The sequence below is a fragment of the Melanotaenia boesemani genome, chromosome 6 (genome assembly GCF_017639745.1).
Source record: "Melanotaenia boesemani isolate fMelBoe1 chromosome 6, fMelBoe1.pri, whole genome shotgun sequence".
NCBI lineage: Eukaryota > Metazoa > Chordata > Actinopteri > Atheriniformes > Melanotaeniidae > Melanotaenia > Melanotaenia boesemani.
Genome location: NC_055687.1, coordinates 35,726,201 through 35,746,087, shown reverse-complemented (window position 1 = coordinate 35,746,087; position 19,887 = coordinate 35,726,201). Strand labels below are relative to the sequence as shown.

The 19,887-nt window shown below is 41.9% G+C and overlaps 1 protein-coding gene across 3 annotated transcripts in view; it reads right to left on the bottom strand.

Moving 5' to 3' along the window:
- ascc3 (activating signal cointegrator 1 complex subunit 3) overlaps nt 1-19,887 on the bottom strand; it is a 193,878-nt gene that overhangs the window by 63,035 nt on the left and 110,956 nt on the right. For all 3 annotated transcript variants that reach the window (XM_041987327.1, XM_041987328.1, XM_041987330.1), the window contains exons 12-14: nt 10,665-10,841; nt 10,443-10,514; nt 5,057-5,191 (exon numbers count right to left, since the gene is read on the bottom strand). In XM_041987327.1, coding sequence (XP_041843261.1) covers nt 5,057-5,191; nt 10,443-10,514; nt 10,665-10,841 — 384 coding nt within the window. The remainder of the gene's footprint in view (nt 1-5,056; nt 5,192-10,442; nt 10,515-10,664; nt 10,842-19,887) is intronic.

Here is a 19,887-nt window from a genome sequence, read left to right as displayed (position 1 = left end):
ACACAAGTTACTGTCTCCATCACAAACACAGCCAACGTCCCATCCATCTGCTCCAGAAAAACAGCTATACTTCATTACTGACACACTCCTTCATCTACAGACTGCTTATTTTCCTCATTTCAACAATTGTACAACAGCTTGACGGCTTCATTTCTAGTCTCAGCGATGATTTCCTTCATCTTGAATTATAAACACATTATTTTATTATCCTAATCTTTTCAACTTGGCTCAGTATCTGAGCATGACAAACACCATCTGCTGACTTATCTGGGAAAATATGGCGATCAAGAAGAGGCTCCATCCTCTGACTGACGTAGACCCATCAGGTGACTTTTGAAGTTGGCAAGTCAGACCTTTTCACAATCGATTAGTCGACTATTCAAGACGTCATGATGAAGTCGTCAATAATGGAATGAAAAAACAGCTGAAACGTGTATGAGATGTTATTTGTATAATGCATGTGTTCCATAAACAAATATATTACAATGTAAAAACACTTAACATTGTGCGGGCTCTAGTGTCTTTATTGTTCAGCAGGTAAATGAGAAAGTGGACCAGAGAGACTGGCTAGCTTTAAGGGCCGCCTGCTATGCTACATGAGCTACATGAACGTCAGCAGCAACAAAACCAGTTTTTTTTCTCATCTTTCTCTCTGGTCTTTTTGCTCCTGAAGCAACATTTCTGAGGGTTTAGTAAACATGCTGCTCTGATCTGTTCCCTCCACTATCTGTAAAAACTCCAACAGAAACAGCTGCTAAACTTTCCGCTTCCACCCCGAGGTCTGGAGGGGGAGGAGAGGTGATTCCTCCTGGGTGAAGCTGCAGCTAGCTTCAGGGTTATCTACCTTCACTTTACCCAGCATCAGCTAGCAGCTGCTAGCTTCAGGGTTAGCTCCCTTCACTTTACCCAGCATCAGCTAGCAGCAGCTAGCTTCAGGGTTATCTACCTTCACTTTACCCAGCATCAGCTAGCAGCAGCTAGCTTCAGGGTTAGCTCCCTTTACTTTACCCAGCATCAGCTAGCAGCAGCTAGCTTCAGGGTTATCTCCCTTTACTTTACCCAGCATCAGCTAGCAGCAGCTAGCTTCAGGGTTAGCTCCCTTTACTTTACCCAGCATCAGCTAGCAGCAGCTAGCTTCAGGGTTATCTCCCTTTACTTTACCCAGCATCAGCTAGCAGCAGCTAGCTTCAGGGTTAGCTCCCTTTACTTTACCCAGCATCAGCTAGCAGCAGCTAGCTTCAGGGTTAGCTCCCTTTACTTTACCCAGCATCAGCTAGCAGCAGCTAGCTTCAGGGTTAGCTCCCTTTACTTTACCCAGCATCAGCTAGCAGCAGCTAGCTTCAGGGTTAGCTTCCTTTACTTTACCCAGCAGTGGTGAAGCAGACACAGGACTCTGCTGGAACTAGCAGAGCTGTGTGGTGTTTATTGCTAAAGCTGGTAACAAAACATTCACTGCTAAACAGGAAGTTTCTCACAGCGACTTCCTCTGCTCTGATGCCCCCCCTCCTCTCCCCTGTGGTGCGTCCCTCCTCCTCTCCAGCTCTTAAAGGGGCCACGCCGTTCTTTCAACACAGCGCTGGAAACACCATCATGGCTCTTCACATTGACACATAACTCCAAACAACATGTCAACCTTTAGAAAATGCTGTCGACTTTGCGCACCATTTCGACCAATCAATTAGTCGAAAAGTCTTGCACATCCTGAATATATATACTTACTTTTAATAAAATATTAAAGTTATTTTCTTATTTGTTATTTTTATATTTACCAAATTCATCCTGCGGACTAGAAATGACTGTCTGTTTGGCCGGTTTTGGCCCCGGGCAACATGTTATACACCCCCGCCTTACAACCTCCTCCATGTTTTCATATGAAATCAAAAAGTTAAAAAGCAACAGTGTTTGTGATTTATTGTAAACCAGAATTGGACTTGATGCATAATTTTACATAAGAATCATGAAAAGGCGAGAAGAAAGAGCAGTGTGGACGACCTGAAAGATCAATGAGACTGACCTGATGGAACTCTGTTCTGGAAGCATCCAGAGAAGCTGGATAGAGAGAACACACGGATATCTGTGTTTTATTCTCACCCTCACAGGAATCCTGAGAGTTTAAAGAAAAAAAGACTGGACTTTGTTCAAGAGCCAAGACAAGAAATGTGTGCAGACAGGAAGTGATCCAGTGGAAACCATTTTTATCTGCAGAGAAAACCAGCATCGCCTGGAGTTGTTTTAAAAAACAGGAGTGAGCATCTATGTCTCATCATTTCTGTCTTTTAGATGATCTGCATCCATGATGAGAATCTCCTGTTCCCGTTGAGCTTTGTGACATGGTGCATCATCCTACTGGAAGTAGCATCAGAAGATGCTCCACTGTGGTCATAAAGGGATGGACATGGTCAGCAACAATACTCAGGTAGGCTGTGCTGGTTAAACCAGGACACGTTGGTACTAAGGGGCCCAAAGTGGGCCTAGAAAATCTCCCCCCACCATTACACCAGCAGCAGCCTGAAGCGTTGATCCAAGGCAGGATGGATCCATGTTTTCATGATGTTTCCAGCAGATTCTGATCCCAGCATCTGAATGTGGAGCTGAAATGGAGACTCATCAGTCCAGCAACGTTTCTCCATCTTCTATTGTCCAGTGTTGGTGAGTGTGTGTGAATTGTAGCCTCAGTTTCCTGTTCTTAGCTGGCAGGAGGCACCCGGTGTGTCTTCTGCTGCTGTAGCCCATCTGCTTCAAGGCTGGACGTGTTGTGTGTTCAGAGATGCTGTTCTGCAGATCTTAGTAGGAACCAGTGCTTACTGGACTTCCTGTTGCCTTTCCATCATCTCCAACCAGTCTGTCCATTCTCCTCTGACAACTGCTGCTCACTGGATATTTTCTCTTCTTTAGAACATTCTCTGTAAATCCTAGAGATGCTTGTGTGTGAAAATCCCTGTAAATACTCAGACCAACAACCATGCCACGTTCAAAGTCACTTAAACCCCCTTTCTTCCTCATTCTGATGCTCAGTTTGAACTTCAACAAGTCGTCTTCAGCACGTCTACATGACTACATGCTGCCATGTGATTGGCTGGTTAGATATTTGTGTTACCAAGATAAAGGGAATGACGAGTATATATAACAGGTTGAAAACTGATGTTTAGTAAAGCAGGTAATGGTGTCCTGGTTCATACTGCAAGTTTCTATAAAATATAAAAGTCTTCTTTGACCCCTTTATTGTTCAGTGTAATGCATTAATTAGATTTATTGTAAGTGTTATATTTAGAGACATGATAGCCGATGTGCGCTCCGGTTTGACTGTGGAAGACAGGGATTTAAACAGCTCCAGAATTGGGGGCACTGCCAAAGCATCTCATTTCACTGTTTCCATTTCACACCCACGCAGCTTTCTTCATAAAACACCATTTAAATGCTAAGTGTACAAACATGATCAAAAGGAAGCACTACAGTCTAAAAAGTCTTTTTAAACACAAAAACACTAAAAAACCAACTATTTAACAAGAGTGGAGTGTAGAGGCTGAAGTCAGATGTCTAAAGCTTGATTGACAGCCTCTCCAGCCCCTGAGATTAAGCCAATTAAATAACACGGGCAGGGGAGAGAAAAATAAATAATCTAAAGCTGGATAAATAAATGCTAAATTATATGACTGACCTTAGAGGGGCATTATTTCACTGCACATGCATATTGGAGATTAAAAACACCTATAAATATTAATGTGGGGCAATTTCCAGAGTGGAAATAAGCAGCGCATTATCTCTGTGTGGGTTTAGAGTGGAGTCAGCCTGATGCCCCTTCCTCCGGCAGAGCCGTCCGGACTGACAAACACTCACAGATGGACTAATGGACTGGATGATACTCGCTGTTGTTGGGACACAGGTAGAGGAGCCAGCAGTAGAAGATCCACAAGCTGGCCTTTAAAGTCATGTTTCACAAGACTAACCAGGTCACAATGCACCATTTTTAGTTTTATAATCTCTCGCCTCTATTTCCAGTCTTACAAAGCATGAAAAGTGATCTGATTTGTACACACATCCCATTTAAATAGAGAGGAGATTAGAGGCACATCAATCTTGGCCCAGCCCCAGGGAACGGAGGAAAAGGTTACTAAATTTATCACTCCGCCTTCTGTTGCAGTAGATTTAAATATGGGAGTCGGAGTCTGACTGACCGTCCTCGGAGAAGGAATAAAGCTCCACCTCTGTGTACTCTCACAGCACAAAAACCATTAATTACACACTCAGCATCAGCGCTCCCTCCGCAATATGGAACAAAAACAGTGTGCAGACTTACATATAATTAGAGGCTGTGAAATACATTGTTCTGTAAAGTGGAGCAGGTTAGTCCCCGAGACCCAGTCTAAACAACGGCAGTAAAGATAATTCCCAAAGTCCTGACAACAGAGTTTATCTGGAAAATGTGGCACTCTGTTTGTAATTCAGGTCTAAGAATATAAAAAAGTGTCTCGGCATCATTTACGTTCATTTCTTGGTGTTGTTAAATGAAGCGACACCACAAAGCCACAAATTAACTGGCACCACATGCTGCACATCACCATCATCCAGGACGAAGGTGGAGGATGGAAACGTGCACACACCAGCTGGTTTTAGGGAAACTCCGCTGGAGGCATCACAGATCTGGACAGAAACTCTGGAAACACGTTTGACTGAAGACACCAGTTAGCTTTTTCTGACTTGACCTGACCAATAAAACAAGCTGATGCTCATCACGTGTCGCTATGGCAACATGATTGAATCTGATGAGCATCACATGGCTGCTGATGTCTTGAGCTGTTTCAGTCCAGCTCTTAAAACTTTCAGGCTTAAAAAATGCTGAAAGATGAATCTAAAAATACCTCTCCAGATACCCTGACAGTGCTAACTCTGTCAGTTTTAATTATTTACACGCGTGCATGCGTGAAGACCATCCCATCAAAATATCTGACAGAATAAGGATTCAGCTGCATCAGTTCTGCTGCCTGATGCCCGACAGGAGTACAGGACATTCTGAAGTTTCTATTAAAAATATTAAACATGTTTTGTTGATTTTTACCTGTTTCTCACACTGGCCGTAGTCTGGACCCTGGTCAGGCTGAAAGAAACAGATTTCTCCCTGGTTCTTTGCCATCTCTATCAACCCCATGGCGGTCTTCACTGTGGCATTACGAGCATGAACAAACACCATCACCTGGGAGGAAACAAGACTTTCACTGCGTCAGCAGAACACAGAAAATTCATCTTCAAATGCTCAAGCAAACATTGTTAAACATGGAAGTTAACCTCATAATAACTCTGCTCTTAAAAACCATTTCATTAAAAATGAAGACCTGATTAATTTGCAATAGTCTGACTTTTATCAGGAGAAAAACAAGTGAAGAGCACAAATACACTTAAAAATACAACCCTCACTCTGTAAAGGTAAATAAAACCAGAATTTACTGATTTCCAAATCTCATCAGCGAATATTTTATTCCAAGTAGAATTAATTTATTAATTTCTCGTTAAACTCAAACAAAACAATCAATACAACAGAAGTTTCAACACTTGAGTGGAAAAGAGCAGAAAGAAAAAAAATCTTATATAATCTGCCCCTCTTACAAATATTTAAACCAATAATACGTCAAATTTATTTATTTAGTTAGAACATAAACAACATGGCAGATGGTGAAACGGAGACGTTTCACCATGTGATGAAAATATGAGCTGATAGTGAATCTGATGCAGAAACACGTCTGGAAAAAGTTGGAACAGGAGCAACAAAACTGGTACAAACCAGAAACACCTGGAGGAGCATTTGACAACTAATCAGGTTACCTGGCAACAGGTCAGTAACATGACTGGTATAAAAGGAGCATTTCAGAGAGGCAGAGTCTCTCAGATGGAAAGATGGACAGAGGTTCACCAATCTGAGATAAACTGGCTCTAAAAGTGTGGAACAATTTCAGACTTTGAAGATCCACCATCTACAGTGTAGAATATCATCAGAAGATTCAGAGAATCAGAAGGAATCTCTGTGTGCATGGGAACAGGCTGGACGCTGGTGATCGTCTGCATTAAAAGCAGACATGATTCTCTACTGGAAATCACTACATGGACTCAGGAAGACTTCCAGAAACCACTGTCTGTGAACACAGTTCACCCTGAAATCCACAAATGCAGGTTAAAGCTCCATCATGCAGAAAAGAAGCCAGATGTGAACAAGATCCAGAACCAGCTTCTTCCATCTTCTCTGGACCAAAGCTCATTTAAAATGGTCTGAGGCAAAGTGGAAACCTGGATGAAGATGTGAACTAGTTTGTGGAAAGCATGGACGGCGTGTCCTGCAGACTAAAGAGGAGAGGGAGCATCCAGCTTGTTATCAGTGGACAGGTGAAAAGCTGCATCTCTGATGGGATGGGGCTGCATTAGTGCCTATGGCGTGGACAGCTTCCACATCTGTGAAGCTCCATCAATGCTGAAAAGTACATGGAGGTTTTAGAGCAACATCTGCTCCCATCCAGACAACGTCTCTTTCAGGGAAGACCTTGCAGATTTCAGCAAGACGATGCTGAACCACATCCTGCATCCATCACAGCAGCATGGCTTCACAGGAGAAGAGTCCAGCTGCTGAACTGGCCTGTCTGCAGTCCAGACCTTTCACCAGTACACAACATCTGGTAGTATCATGGAAGCAGAAATCCTGCACCAAGGCAGGCAAATTTATTTGTATATCACATTTCATGTACAAGACAATTCAAGGTGCTTTACATAAAAAGTTAAAAGCATCACAGCGGGGAGCAGGAAGCAACAAGTGCATTAAAAACAAACTTTAAAAGAAATAAAAGAAATTAAATAAAAACAGAGAGAAGATATGTAAAATAAAGTAAATACAGTGCACAAAATAACAGTTGTTTTTATAAAGGGCAGCAACTAGAAACCCTGATGTAAAACTGCTGAGTCAGCAGACCTGCAGTTTTCTGGGAGTTTGTTCAACATGTGAGGAGCATAAAAGCTGAACGCTGCCTCTCCACATACAGTTCTGACTCTGGGAACAGAAAGTAGACCTGACCCTGATGACCTGCTTCATAACCAAACAGAAGATCCTGAATGGATTCTGGTCCTAAACTATTCAGGTCTTTGAAGTCAGTTCTTTGACAGACAGGAACCCAGTGTAAAGATCTGAGGACTGGAGTTATATGATCTACTTTCTTGGTCTTAGTGAGGACTCGAGCAGCAGCGTTCTGCAGCTGTCTGATGGACCTGTGAGGACAGCATTATAGTAGTCCAGTCTACTAAAAATAAATGCATGGACCAGTTTTTCTAAATCCTGCTGAGTCATCAGTCTTTTAATCCTCCAGATGTTCTTTAAGTGATAACAGGCCGACTTCACAACTGTCTTAATATAACTGCTAAAATTCAGGTCTGAGTCCATCATTTTTGACATCATTGTTTGAAGCTGAGAACTGACTTTTAATCTTTCTTACTTGGCACCAAAAACTATTATTTCATTTGTGTCTTCATTTAATTGAAGGAAGTTCTGGCACATCTGATCTTTAATTTGATCGATACAGTTGATCAGAGTTTGGATCGGACTGTAGTCTCCTGGTAAGATGGTTATGTAGATGTGTGTGTCATCGGCATAACTGTGGTAACATGTTTAGCTGTTTTTCATAATCCGAGTGAGTGGCAGCATGTAGATACTGAACAGCAGTGGCCCCAGGATGAAGCCTTGGGGAACTCCACAAGTTATTTCGATTCACTCTGATTCATTGTTACCTATAAACACAAATTAGTCCCTCTCTTTTAATGCATCAGACCAGAATGGGACAATATTCCTCTTTTAAAACTCCAGCAACTGGTCTCCTCACTTCCCAGTTGTTAGAAGAAGAAGAGAAGCTACACCATGCTGAACATCACCCTGGATTCACAATCAGCTCATACTTTCCATCTAATGGTAAAATGTCTCAGTTTCAACATTGATATGTTGTTAATCTTCTGCTGGGAATAAAATATGAGTTGATGAGATCTGGAAATGCTTGGATTTTCGTTTTATGTACATTTTACACAGAGAACCAACTTTTTTGGAATTAGGTTAGTTTTTATATATTTGGAGTTAAAGGAAGCAGAAATTGTTATGTTTAAAATTAGTTTCCTTTCATTGTGCTTCATTAGCAATAAGAAAACTTGGTTTCTTTCCATGAAAACCTGTATATTTTTCAGATTATGCTTCATTTGGCTGAAGATGTGCAGCAGCCTGGTGTGTGAATGCTCCAACACAAACGTCCAAAGAGACCACTGGAGCAAATGTTATTTATCGAAGGTGTTTTATCAGCACCACTGAGCTGTGTGGGAACGTTGTCGGCAGTAAGCGCCGGCTCCACAGCTTATTAAAGCTCGTTCTGGCAGCATGCTCCCCAGCAGGAGGGCACTGGGAAAAATCAGAAAGGAAATTTCATCCATCACATCCTCCCAGATGAAATTAATAAATGTCAGAGCTACTTCTTGACAATTTAATATTGAGCGAGGAAGAAGTCTCCCCAGTTGAGTGGTGGATTCAGCAGCATAATCTAAAGCTGGACCAGAGTGTTTCACACTCAGACATCAGAAGAAGAATAAATAATAATAATAATAATAATACATCTGAGTTAGCTTACAGACTATCACAGCTTACAGAAGAGTCACATTAACAGCATCTCTGAAGGGGAGAACGCTGAACAAGTTTGGAAAAAAAAGAGTGAACAAAGGTGTGCATGTGTGTGTGTGTGTGTGTGTGTTCATTGGCAATAACACAAGTGGGATAACAACAGCTCTGCAGGGAGCTCAACTCCTGCAGCAGATGGGAGCTAAATGGTAAAAGTCTGAATCCACAACTCTCATGTTCCCAATGGGGCTGCAGAGTGGAGGGAGGGAGGATGAGGAAGGGCTGCATGAGGAAGAGGAGGGTTATACTGGAAGAGATAAGCACCGCAGAGACTGTAGATAGCAGGTGTTCATTCCAAACCTTCAAAGAAATATTTCTTCCCCATTCAGGAAAGAAATCATGGAAACATTTGCCAGGAAAAAAAGAGCAACTTCACTGATTCAGTTTGGAGAAACTTCTCAGAATTAGTTTTAGTTAAATCCGAAAGAATGTGCAGATGTTGGGATAGCAGGTGAACACAGGACTTTAATCCTGCTGCTCTGACTCAGACTCAGCTTCTTCCCCTACTGCTGCTGATCTGGGATCTGGATCCCAGGCCTAGTTTCCCTGCCTCCTGAAATCACACAGAATAAATGGAGGAGGTCTTCACTACTACATGGATTGTATGTGTAATCTTTAGGCCTCCAGACTGACTTTCTGCACTTCAACTTGTGCCTTCCAGACGGCATAAGGTGGTTTCCCTCATTTCAAGGGTTAACGTCTGATCATGACCCACTGACACCGATGCTTATTTAAATTGCAGGGAACCAGAATGAGGTTTAGTAAAAGCAGTCCTTAGAATTGGTGAGGTAGTCCAGGACACTAGCAGGACCTTCATGATTTACTTCAAACAAAGGCAGGATAGCTGCTTCCTGGTGCCTGCAAACATCTTCTGTACGGTAGGATTCATGCTGCCTCCTGTACAGGGGCGTCTAGTGAAGGGGAGGTTTAGTTTTTGATTTGATCTCATCCTGAAATTCTCTCTTTGCTGAAGGACTGAGGGTCAGTTCTTCTTTTTCTGTGTCGTTCCAGAGAATCTTTGGGTAGGAGGTGTTTTCATGATGTTTTCAATTAAAATTTAAAATGAAAACATTAATACTTCTTCCTGTTCCTGTCTGGGTAAATAGTACAGGCATGTACAATAAATCACAGGAACTGAACAGAAGGCTGGTGAGAGACTCCTGGTGTGTTCTCACACTGTGGTAGAGGTCCCATTCCGCTTATTCTGAATCCATTTATTTCACTTCAGTCTCACTCACCTTTTTATTTAGTCTAGCTCAAACCAGAACTGAACCAGAACCAGGATCAGTCAGATGATCTGATTCTGCTTCTGAAGCCTGACGTCAGTCAAAGCCTCTCACCGGGGAAACCGACCTGAGATGTCACGATTACTTGATTTTACAATTAATTCTGGTGTTAAACTCCACAATTAATTAATCACAAAGATCATCAATATCCTGGCTTTCCATGTGGGGTCATGTGTGAACCGTCTGGTCAGCACAGGAAGGAAAACAACGCTAAACAACATGCGTGTGTGTTAGCGCTTGTGTTGCTTTGTCTCCTTCTGTGTTTTCATGGATAAGTACAGCAGAGGAAGAATTATTCCCCCCAGTCTAACAGATTAAATCATCTTGGTAGGATTTCTTTGCTTCTAGAAAAAATAAGCAAGGTGTGATTGTGGAGGACGTCTCACCAGCCTGTAAAGCAGGACATGAAACAGGAAATCCATCCAACATGTTCACCTCCAGCAGGATAACAGTGTTATTGTGTTATCACCTACCTGATGTCCTGCTTTGATCTGCTCCAGCACTTTGTTGTAACAAACCTCCTCCATGTCGTGGATCTGCTGAATCTGAACAACGAAACCCAAGAAAATGCACAAGATTCAGTAAACAACTTTTCCTCAGTCATATTCAGGTGTGCATGTTTACATGTCAGTTCTTAGAGAACAACACCTTCACCTTTGGCCACTGAGGACAACTGAGCAAAGATGTTTATTCACCTTGTTGGTGGTTTTGATGCCGATGAAGGTTTGCCCGAGGGGAACCGGTCTGAAGCGGCTGTCGAAGAAGAAGAGGCCGATGTAGGGGTTGACGTGCAGGAAGGAAGCCACATCGAGGTAGTTGGGCAGGGTGGCTGACAGTCCCAGGATCCTGATCATGCTCTGGGTGGACTCCACCTAACCGTGAGAAAACAGAGTTAGACCACAGATCCACATGTATGTCCAAGCTGCAGCATGATGGGAGTCTGAAGCTTGGCAGACTGGTGTGAGGAAACGGAGAACTTCATGGACTATTTCTGGATTGTAACATTTATCTATAACGATGGTGTATGTATATATATATATATATATATATATATAAACATATAAACATATATATATATATATATATATGTATGTTTATATATATATATATATATATATATATAAACATATAAACATATATATATATATAAACATATAAACATATATATATATATATATATATATATATAAACATATAAACATATATATATATATATATATATATATGTATGTTTATATATATATATATATATATATATATATATATATATAAACATATAAACATATATATATATATATATGTTTATATATATATATATATATAAACATATATATATATATATATATATATATTTATATATACCAACATCAGATTCTTCCTTCATTAAAAACACAATATTATATACAATATAATAACACAATATTTAGTTTCTTCCCAGAAATGTGTTCCTACATAAATATCAAATATTGATAGATTTTCCCTCCTCAGTACAATTTTTATGAAGTTAAATAAAACATAAAAACTATCGGAGCATTATTTGTGAGTTCATATAAGTTTAATGTCTCAATGTGTGTGTGAGACGTCACACACACATTGAGACACAAGATCCTCCAGCACCCTCTGACACCTGGCTTTGTCTGCAGCTAGAAACGGTGCATTCAGGGTTCAGTCCTGCTGCTGGTGAATACAGCACTCTGATGGTTTTAATTAGCATGCAGCATCCATTAGCGCTGACGTAAACAACACACCTGGGTGGATATGCTAACTTTGCTTAGAGCTGCAAGAAACAAGAGCAGCCTCAAAGTAAGTTTTAAAAACACACATCTAACAGGCAAACAAACATGGAGGCGGTGACACTGAATGAGGCTGACAGGAGCACCAACCTGGATAACGGATAAAAGTGTTGTGATGGATGCATTTAACCGGTCTGCACAGCAGCTGGAAGCTTGCACGCTCAGTCCTGCTGTTCAGGACTGACTGCAGGAGTCCACCCAGAAAAAACCCCGAAACTATTGTTATTTTTATTTTCAATAACAATATTTTTCTCCTGAAAGCCAAGACTTGAGAGAACGATGAGATGAGAAAAGGTTTGGTCACTGTTGGTCTGTGTGTTATTTCTACAAAGTTCTGTTAGTAATAAAGTCTGCTTTCTTCTTCTGGTCGACCTTTATGCTGCTACATCTATTCATACATTCATTTTACATAATTTTAGCCTCAGAATCTGACAGCTGAGGCTGGAAACATCATGACTGATGCTGACTGGTTTATACTGGGATTAAAAGCTTCGGCTTCTACATGTAGTTTTAAATACATGTATGCATATATGTAAGGAAAAAGAAACAGCAGCAGGTGGACCAGAAATAGCAGAAAATGTCTTGGAGTTTTAAGGGTTAAAATAATAAAGATTCTGGTCTGCTGTTTGCAGCATGTAACAAAAACAGACTGATTTCTGCACCTCCTCCTTTACATCTCCTGCTAGTGGAGCAGCTCCAGCAGAAAACCTTCTGCTGTGACGAGCTTGTCTGGAAAAGTTTGGACAGAACTGGCTGGATTTCCTGCAGAACGTCTGCAGCATGTATGTGTGAAAACATGATCACGCCCAGGAGATGCACCTGACAAGTCCAGACGGGTGTAGAGGACACGGGACCAGGGCAACATGACGGGGAAAAACGCAGACGCAACATCACTGATGAATATTGCAGTGATTTGAAAAGTATTCGAAAAAAAGATTGTAGAAAGTCAGTTCAAATCATCATGATGCAGATTACACACGTTAAACCCTTTGCAGTCTGGTGTTTAAAAGCAAAACACTGAAACTTCTCCTTTTAGGATCAGAATAGACTCTATAATTATTCCACCTGATCAGAAGTGTGCATCAGAAACGTCTTCTTGGCTTTATTCCAGCCATAGAGGAGCATTATTTTTCTTCTTTTCACACACACACAGAACTTTCTGCTCACTGGTTGATCTTTGGCTGCTCCTGATTGGACGTTACCGTCAATCTAAGCTCTCTGATTGGTGGAAAGTCTGACAGGAAGTGGCTTCATCATCATGTCCAGGTCTAAATAGAGGTCTCTTAGCAACATAGTAGTGATGGTGATGTTTTTATGATGAAATGTGATAAATAATGCTGTTATCATAGACCTTTGTGGATTTGGAGTCTCTGAATAAAACGACATTTAGTGACTGGATTGTAAACCTCCTGGACGGGATAGAAATGCCTGGAAAACTTCCGTAGATCACCTAAAGGGTGAACTATCCATCACAATTCACCCCACAGAGCTACACACCACCACTCCTGAGACACTGATGATGATATTAGTGATGGAGCTCGGGGATGCCAGACATTTGGTGGAGTTTTAAGGGTTAAGAGACATGAAAACAGCTGAGAAAAAGAGCTTCAATCCAACCTTTATTATCACCTTTAGCAGAGGGCTAATTTTCACGAGAGGAAAAGAGATTATTCTGTCCCACAACTCCTTGCAGCAGCAACGCTAAAAGCAATGCTTGATTATTTTCCCACAGTGATACAAACAGGATGTTTCATATACTGCAGAAGAAGGGAGGAGGGTGACGGCGCGACAGACTCGCTGCTGCAAGCTCATTTTTTAGAATTTGTCCTTCCATCTGTCCTCGACCACCAACGTTTGTCATCAAGGTCAAAGAAAAGTGCTTAAGAAAAGACGATGGGAGGTGATTTCTCTGACTGTTCGTCCATACACCCCGGCGTCGGCATGAGGCGCGGTGTATGATCTGCAGCGCCCTTCAGTAAACAGCAGCATCCGTGTGCTGAATGCAGACAAATAAAACTGCAGGAAGAATATTTCTTCCATCAGAACCTTCAAACGTTTTCAGATAAAAAAAGGACGCGGCAACGAAATTTGTTAGGAGGCGTCTGTGTTGGCTTCGGAAACTAAGTAAACAATCTCACCTTTACTTAGTCTTTGAAAAATGAGAAAAATTCAATATGTTGTGTATCAACGTGGGTGAGAGGAGAGGGAACCAGAGGGGGTGTCGGGGGAGACGGTGGGCTGCCCTATCTGTGAGACTCCTGCTGGAAGTGACAGGGAAGATTGGTAAGGCCTTTAATGTGATGCAGTACCTGTCAGAGCACCCTATCAAGATAAGACCGAAGCAATCCCTGCTGGTGGACGAGACCTTCGCTGCACACAGCTGCTGTTCAACCTCAACACTCTTCATCATGCACAGTCAATACATTACAGTTTACACACATCTATCTTTGTTACTCCTTGAAAGAGGGAAAAAATTAAAATCAGAAAATTTGATAAGATAAAGGTCATTAAGTGCTCAATTTAAGAAAAAAAAAATCTGGAAAAACTTATTCAAAAGCAAAAACTCGCTGTCTTATTTAGGAAGTGGCTCATTTGTGTTGGACCAGAACCATTCAGTCATGTACACCCACAGCAGCATTTTTAAATGGTTGTTTCACAAAAATCCAGGCTGAGGATGCAAGAACTGGTCTGTGTGAGGACACGAGCAGCAGCATCTGGATTAGGTGCAGGTGTCTTAGTGATGTTTAGAGATCTGTAAAAACTTCATTACAGTAGCCGAAACGAATGAAAACAGATGATGAAGAAGTTTTAATAAATCATGCTGAGTCATCAGTCTCCTTATTATATATATATATATATGTATCTATATTTATATATACACATATGTATATGGCTTATTTATTAAAATCAGCAGAGGTGAATCACTCTGGGAGCCTGAGCGATGCCCTAAACTCATCAACTGCTCCTCAGGTACCAAAATATGTTTCTTAATTGGGGAGAATAAAGACTGCAATGAATGCATCGAAATAAATTCAGTTACCAATTTTTAGGTATATTAAAGACTGATGAGTAAATAAAAATCCAGCCACCTAAACATCTAGCACATGTAAAATAATGTTTCTTCTTTTAATACAAACAGTAAGATCATGTCATCAAACTGGCATTTGAAGGGTTAAATTAAATTAGATAATTATGATTAGGACAGAAGTTGATAAAAAGATCTGAGCAAAAAAAAAAAAAAGAAAATCTTTGTGATTGTTTGAGAGGAATTTTTGTCCCCTAATGACCTGAACGGGTGGTAAATTACGGCGAGCCAGAAGAGTTCAACTTAAGCAGAGCAGAAACCCAATGCAGACAACAAAGCAACATTAAAGGTTTCTGTCTTAAAGGTGAGGGGGACTTTATGTGGAATGCAGTGAATAATTGGCCAGGACATCACAGTGGAGACCACAGCTCTTCCAAGCACAACATCAAAGTGATAACTGGCTTGGTTTGGAGACATTTGCATAAAGAGGGGGACAAATATCATTCAGTTTACAGGGATTTCCATATTAATGTGTCTGAGGATGTGAACTTAAGCGCCTTATGCATCAGTAGCAGCCTTCGTAATTCCTTCTGCACAATCAATTACAAGAGTCTGTCAGGTGTGGCAATAATTGGAGAGAGAGATGAGGGAGGTGGGGCGGGTCTGCCAGGCATGCTGATGCTACCCAGAATTATGGGGAAGACTTCTACGCAAGTTCTCAAACAAAGACTGAAACAGCAGCTCCTGCCACAAAGGTATAATTAGTGGCAGGAAGATCAGTCACGCACATTTCATTCATCCTCACACGAGACAGAAACACAGCTAAAGAGCAAAATATCTTACAATAGTTTATCCTCAACTCCATCACTCATCTTCTACAAATCCCATGTGCTCCAATTTGTCCAAAACATGCTGTACTGGGTCAACAGGCCACAGGTCATTACGCTTAGATTTGTTAGCAAAATATCCCAGCGTGTAAAATTTGTCTATGAAAACAGGAAACTTTGATCATGGTAAGAAAAGAAATACGATATGTGAACAAGCTAACATTAATCTTGACTGTATTTAACTGCAATTCCTTCACAACACAAACCCACCGTCCACTTCATCAGGACCACCTTCTACTACCGGGCTGGACCATCCTTTTCCTCCAGAACTGCCTTTTCTTGGCGTCATACATGGAAGCAGGTGGTGGAAACCTTCCTCAGAGGTTTTCTCCATGTTGACATGACAGCATCACACAGTTGCTGCAGGTTTGTCGGCTGCATCCATGATGAGAATCTCCTGTTCCCGTTGAGCTTTGTGACATGGTGCATTATCCTGCTGGAAGTAGCATCAGAAGATGCTCCACTGTGGTCATAAAAGGATGGACATGGTCAGCAACAATACTCAGGTAGGCTGTGCTGGTTAAACCAGACCACGTTGGTACTAAGGGGCCCAAAGTGGGCCAAGAAAATCCCCCCCCACCATTACACCAGCAGCAGCCTGAAGCGTTGATCCAAGGCAGGATGGATCCATGTTTTCATGATGTTTCCAGCAGATTCTGAGCCGAGCATCTGAATGTGGAGCTGAAATGGAGACTCATCAGTCCAGCAACGTTTCTCCATCTTCTATTGTCCAGTGTTGGTGAGTGTGAATCTGCTTCAAGGCTGGACGTCTTGTGTGTTCAGAGATGCTGTTCTGCAGATCTTAGTAGGAACCAGTGCTTACTGGACTTCCTGTTGCCTTTCCATCATCTCCAACCAGTCTGCCCATTCTCCTCTGACAACTGCTGCTCACTGGATATTTTCTCCTCTTCAGACCATTCTCTGTAAACCTTAGAGATGGTTGTGTATGGAAATCTGCAGTGCCTGTTTAAAATGGGTAGAGGCTGCTGGTCCTTTCTGTGAACCAACAGACACCAAACTGCAATTTAAGTATTGATACTCATGTTAATTAATATCTAACTAGAGACTAAATTTTAAAATCAGTTAACAGAGTGGGTGGGTCGGGATACACAGGCAGAAATGATTGACAGACAGCAGCTCAGCAGCCACTAGTAAGATGGAAAGTGAGATTTACAAAGCAACTACGCCACCGAGCGTCTTTGAGGTGGAAGACGTCCCCTCCTGAACCTCTTCAGCTACAAATGAACCAGGTGGTCCTGAAGCGTCTCAGTCTGAGCTGTTAGCTGCCTGTCAGCAGCTCCAGCAGCTCTGGAAAGCTGTGGAGACTCACGGCAGGTTGTGGCAGCTGCAGGAAGTGCTGCTGCTACGATTTGAGCTGCTATAAGTTATAAGTTCACATTCCTTCATATGCGTTGGTGGGTGTGGTTTTCTATGCCTGCAAGGCAAGGACCCATCTGTTTGCATCTGCCCTTAAGAGAGCGATGGAGGTGGGGTACAGGCGGTGGCGAGGGCTCTGAATGCTAGCAGCCCCAGAACACAGCAGCAACAGCCCTTTCTGTTTAACAGCGTTCAACACAGCAACTTGTTTCAATAATCTTTGCCTCTGGCATTCCAAAAATATTTACACGATCAGAAAAGATGTGGTCTCTCCTTTGCCCTTGATGTGTCTAGCCTCTTCCTTGCAACAATAACTGCAGCCATTTCTGAGTTAAGTTGTGCAAGTTAATATCGGTCTTTCAGACGTACTAAATAGAGACACAAAAATAGCCGGTGCCATGAGTTCCTGTTTACCAAATAACATTCTCTGTGCTGTGGTAATCTATTTGCATCTGATCCTCCTAATATGTTGGCTTCCTGGTAGAACGGCCATATTGCATATACATGAGGTGCAAATGTGCTAAATGGTTTGCTCCATTTAAGAGACGCAATCCTCGGTGCGCCCAGTCAGCTAATCAACTGCAACATGTTTTTTTACATGCTATAAAGTTTGCACGTTTATATGCACGCACACCTTTAGTAAATCCGGCCCTAAATGTATTGAGTTGCTGCCATGTGATTGGCTGATCAGAAATTTGTGTTAACAGGAAGATGTGGTGGAGATGATAAAATGGATGGTGCGTGGATGGATTTGAACCCACCACCAGCAGCCTGCTGTAGCTCTGGCTGAGCACCACTTTAGAGTATTTCCACACTATTTACATGAAAATGTTTCTTTTCATTATACACATATGGCTCATTTATGTATACAGTATATGTATGTGAATAAAAATGACACTGAAACTTTCCTGTTTGTGTTTGTCTGAAATGATAAAAGCCAACATATTGTTTTCCCCACACTGAGCAGGATGACATTATTCAGGGTGCTGCACTCTCCACATCTTGCACCGCCTCGCACCTCTGATGTGTGTTTGCTGTCATCCTCCATCTGGGCCGAAGATCAAGGATACACAATCTATGTGCATTCACTGCCAGGAAGAGAGGACTGTTTGCTTTCACTTATTTGTGTTTTCTCCAGAGCCATGCAACACAATCAGACTGCTTGGACGCAGCCGGAGACGGGATGAATGGCTGCCACAGATGAGTGGAGCTCGTGGTCTGACAGCAGTGACTTGTGGTGAACGTCTGATGTGATGAGACAGAAGACTTCAGGATCACTACAGATGGAAACGTAGAGCAGATGAAACAGTGATCTGGGGTTTTTAGTCTTGTCTTTTTGAATTCTGCCTTTCCTGTTTTATTTTGTAGTTTTTCCCCTCGTGCATTGTTCTTGCTTTTTGCTTCCTGTTCATCAACACACCTGGTTTGTTTAGCAGACACACTTCACCTGTTTCTTGTTAGTTGTCCTCAGTGTATTTACGTGTCTCCTCTGTTTAATCCTTGTGGGTTCTTTAGTGTCATTTCTTAGGAGGGAAAAATGCAGTACCTGTATAATGTCATGGATTTAATTCTATTTGTTACATTTTATGGATTTAATGGAAAAGCCATGGGATATGCTCCATAGCTGTGAGGAACTGCTAGCGGGAGCCTGACTGCGAACAGTCCTCCTGTTTCTCTCTGCTGTGGCTGAACCGTACGTTGAATGAGGAAGTCTGTGTGGCAGCAGGAAGATTCAGTCTGGTTCTCACAGAAAACTTGGGCATTGCAGCCCAACCTCTGGAGGTGTTAAGGTGTTCAAAGAGTCCAGTCAGCCCTTCTTCCGTAATATCAGTTAAACCTGCAGATAAATGGGCTGTGAACCGAGTAAACAGCGGTCACATGTACAGGCCAGTTTTCAATTACCTTGCAGTTAACCTCGCGGAGAAGGTCTGTGTCGCTGCTCAGCACAGCAGCCCATCCCTGCCCCTCTCCTCCAGCCTCTACCCCTCTCTGCTCTCAGTCCATAGCATAACAGCTGCTGCACACTTATTTCTAACATTGATCTCAACAGTGGGCTGGTCCATCTCCTTTCTGATGCTCCACTTTTTTATTTGTGCTCACTGGACCACTGTTTGAACCTCTTCTTGTTCTTTACTTTTTACCTGCATGAGATTTCATGGAGATAATTAGATGTCTTACAGGTGAGCTGGGTAAAGTCTGAGGGCTGCTATAAATCTCCATAAGTGAACTAAAAATCATGCTTAATAACAGCAGCTCTTGTCTTACTGCCAACGTCATTTAGATTGGATAAAATACAGTAAGTAAGCTAACAGCATGCAGTCATGTTTCTGTAGAGCTTCACTGTCGACCTGCGACAGGAACGCTGCAGTGTTCAGCTCAACGAGATGACGGCTTCCATGAACCGGGTGCAGAGCGAGTCACATCATTCACACCCAAGGACAGACACGAAGGAGCTGAACTTAGGGAGGAATTTTTACCATCAAACATGATTCAAAGCCACATGTTAGCATCTTCTCATTCATTCACCAACCTGCCTCCAGAAAAAAAGTGGACAGTTTCTCTACATTCAGAGGTTTCTGAGGGTAATACCATCAGTGTCACTGGCATTGTTTTAAAGAAGGTGGTATACATCAGTAAACTGAGTTAAATCATGAATCCAACTAAAAGAATTTAATTGTAAGGAAACTCTTGGCCTCTGGAGAAAACACTGCCTCCTTTAACAGGAACAATGGTCTGTAGGTGTTTGGAATAATCCCTCACTCATCTCTGACATATGGCTGCTCTCACCGCTCCACCACACAAAAACATCAAATATGCTAATCAAACTAATTACATT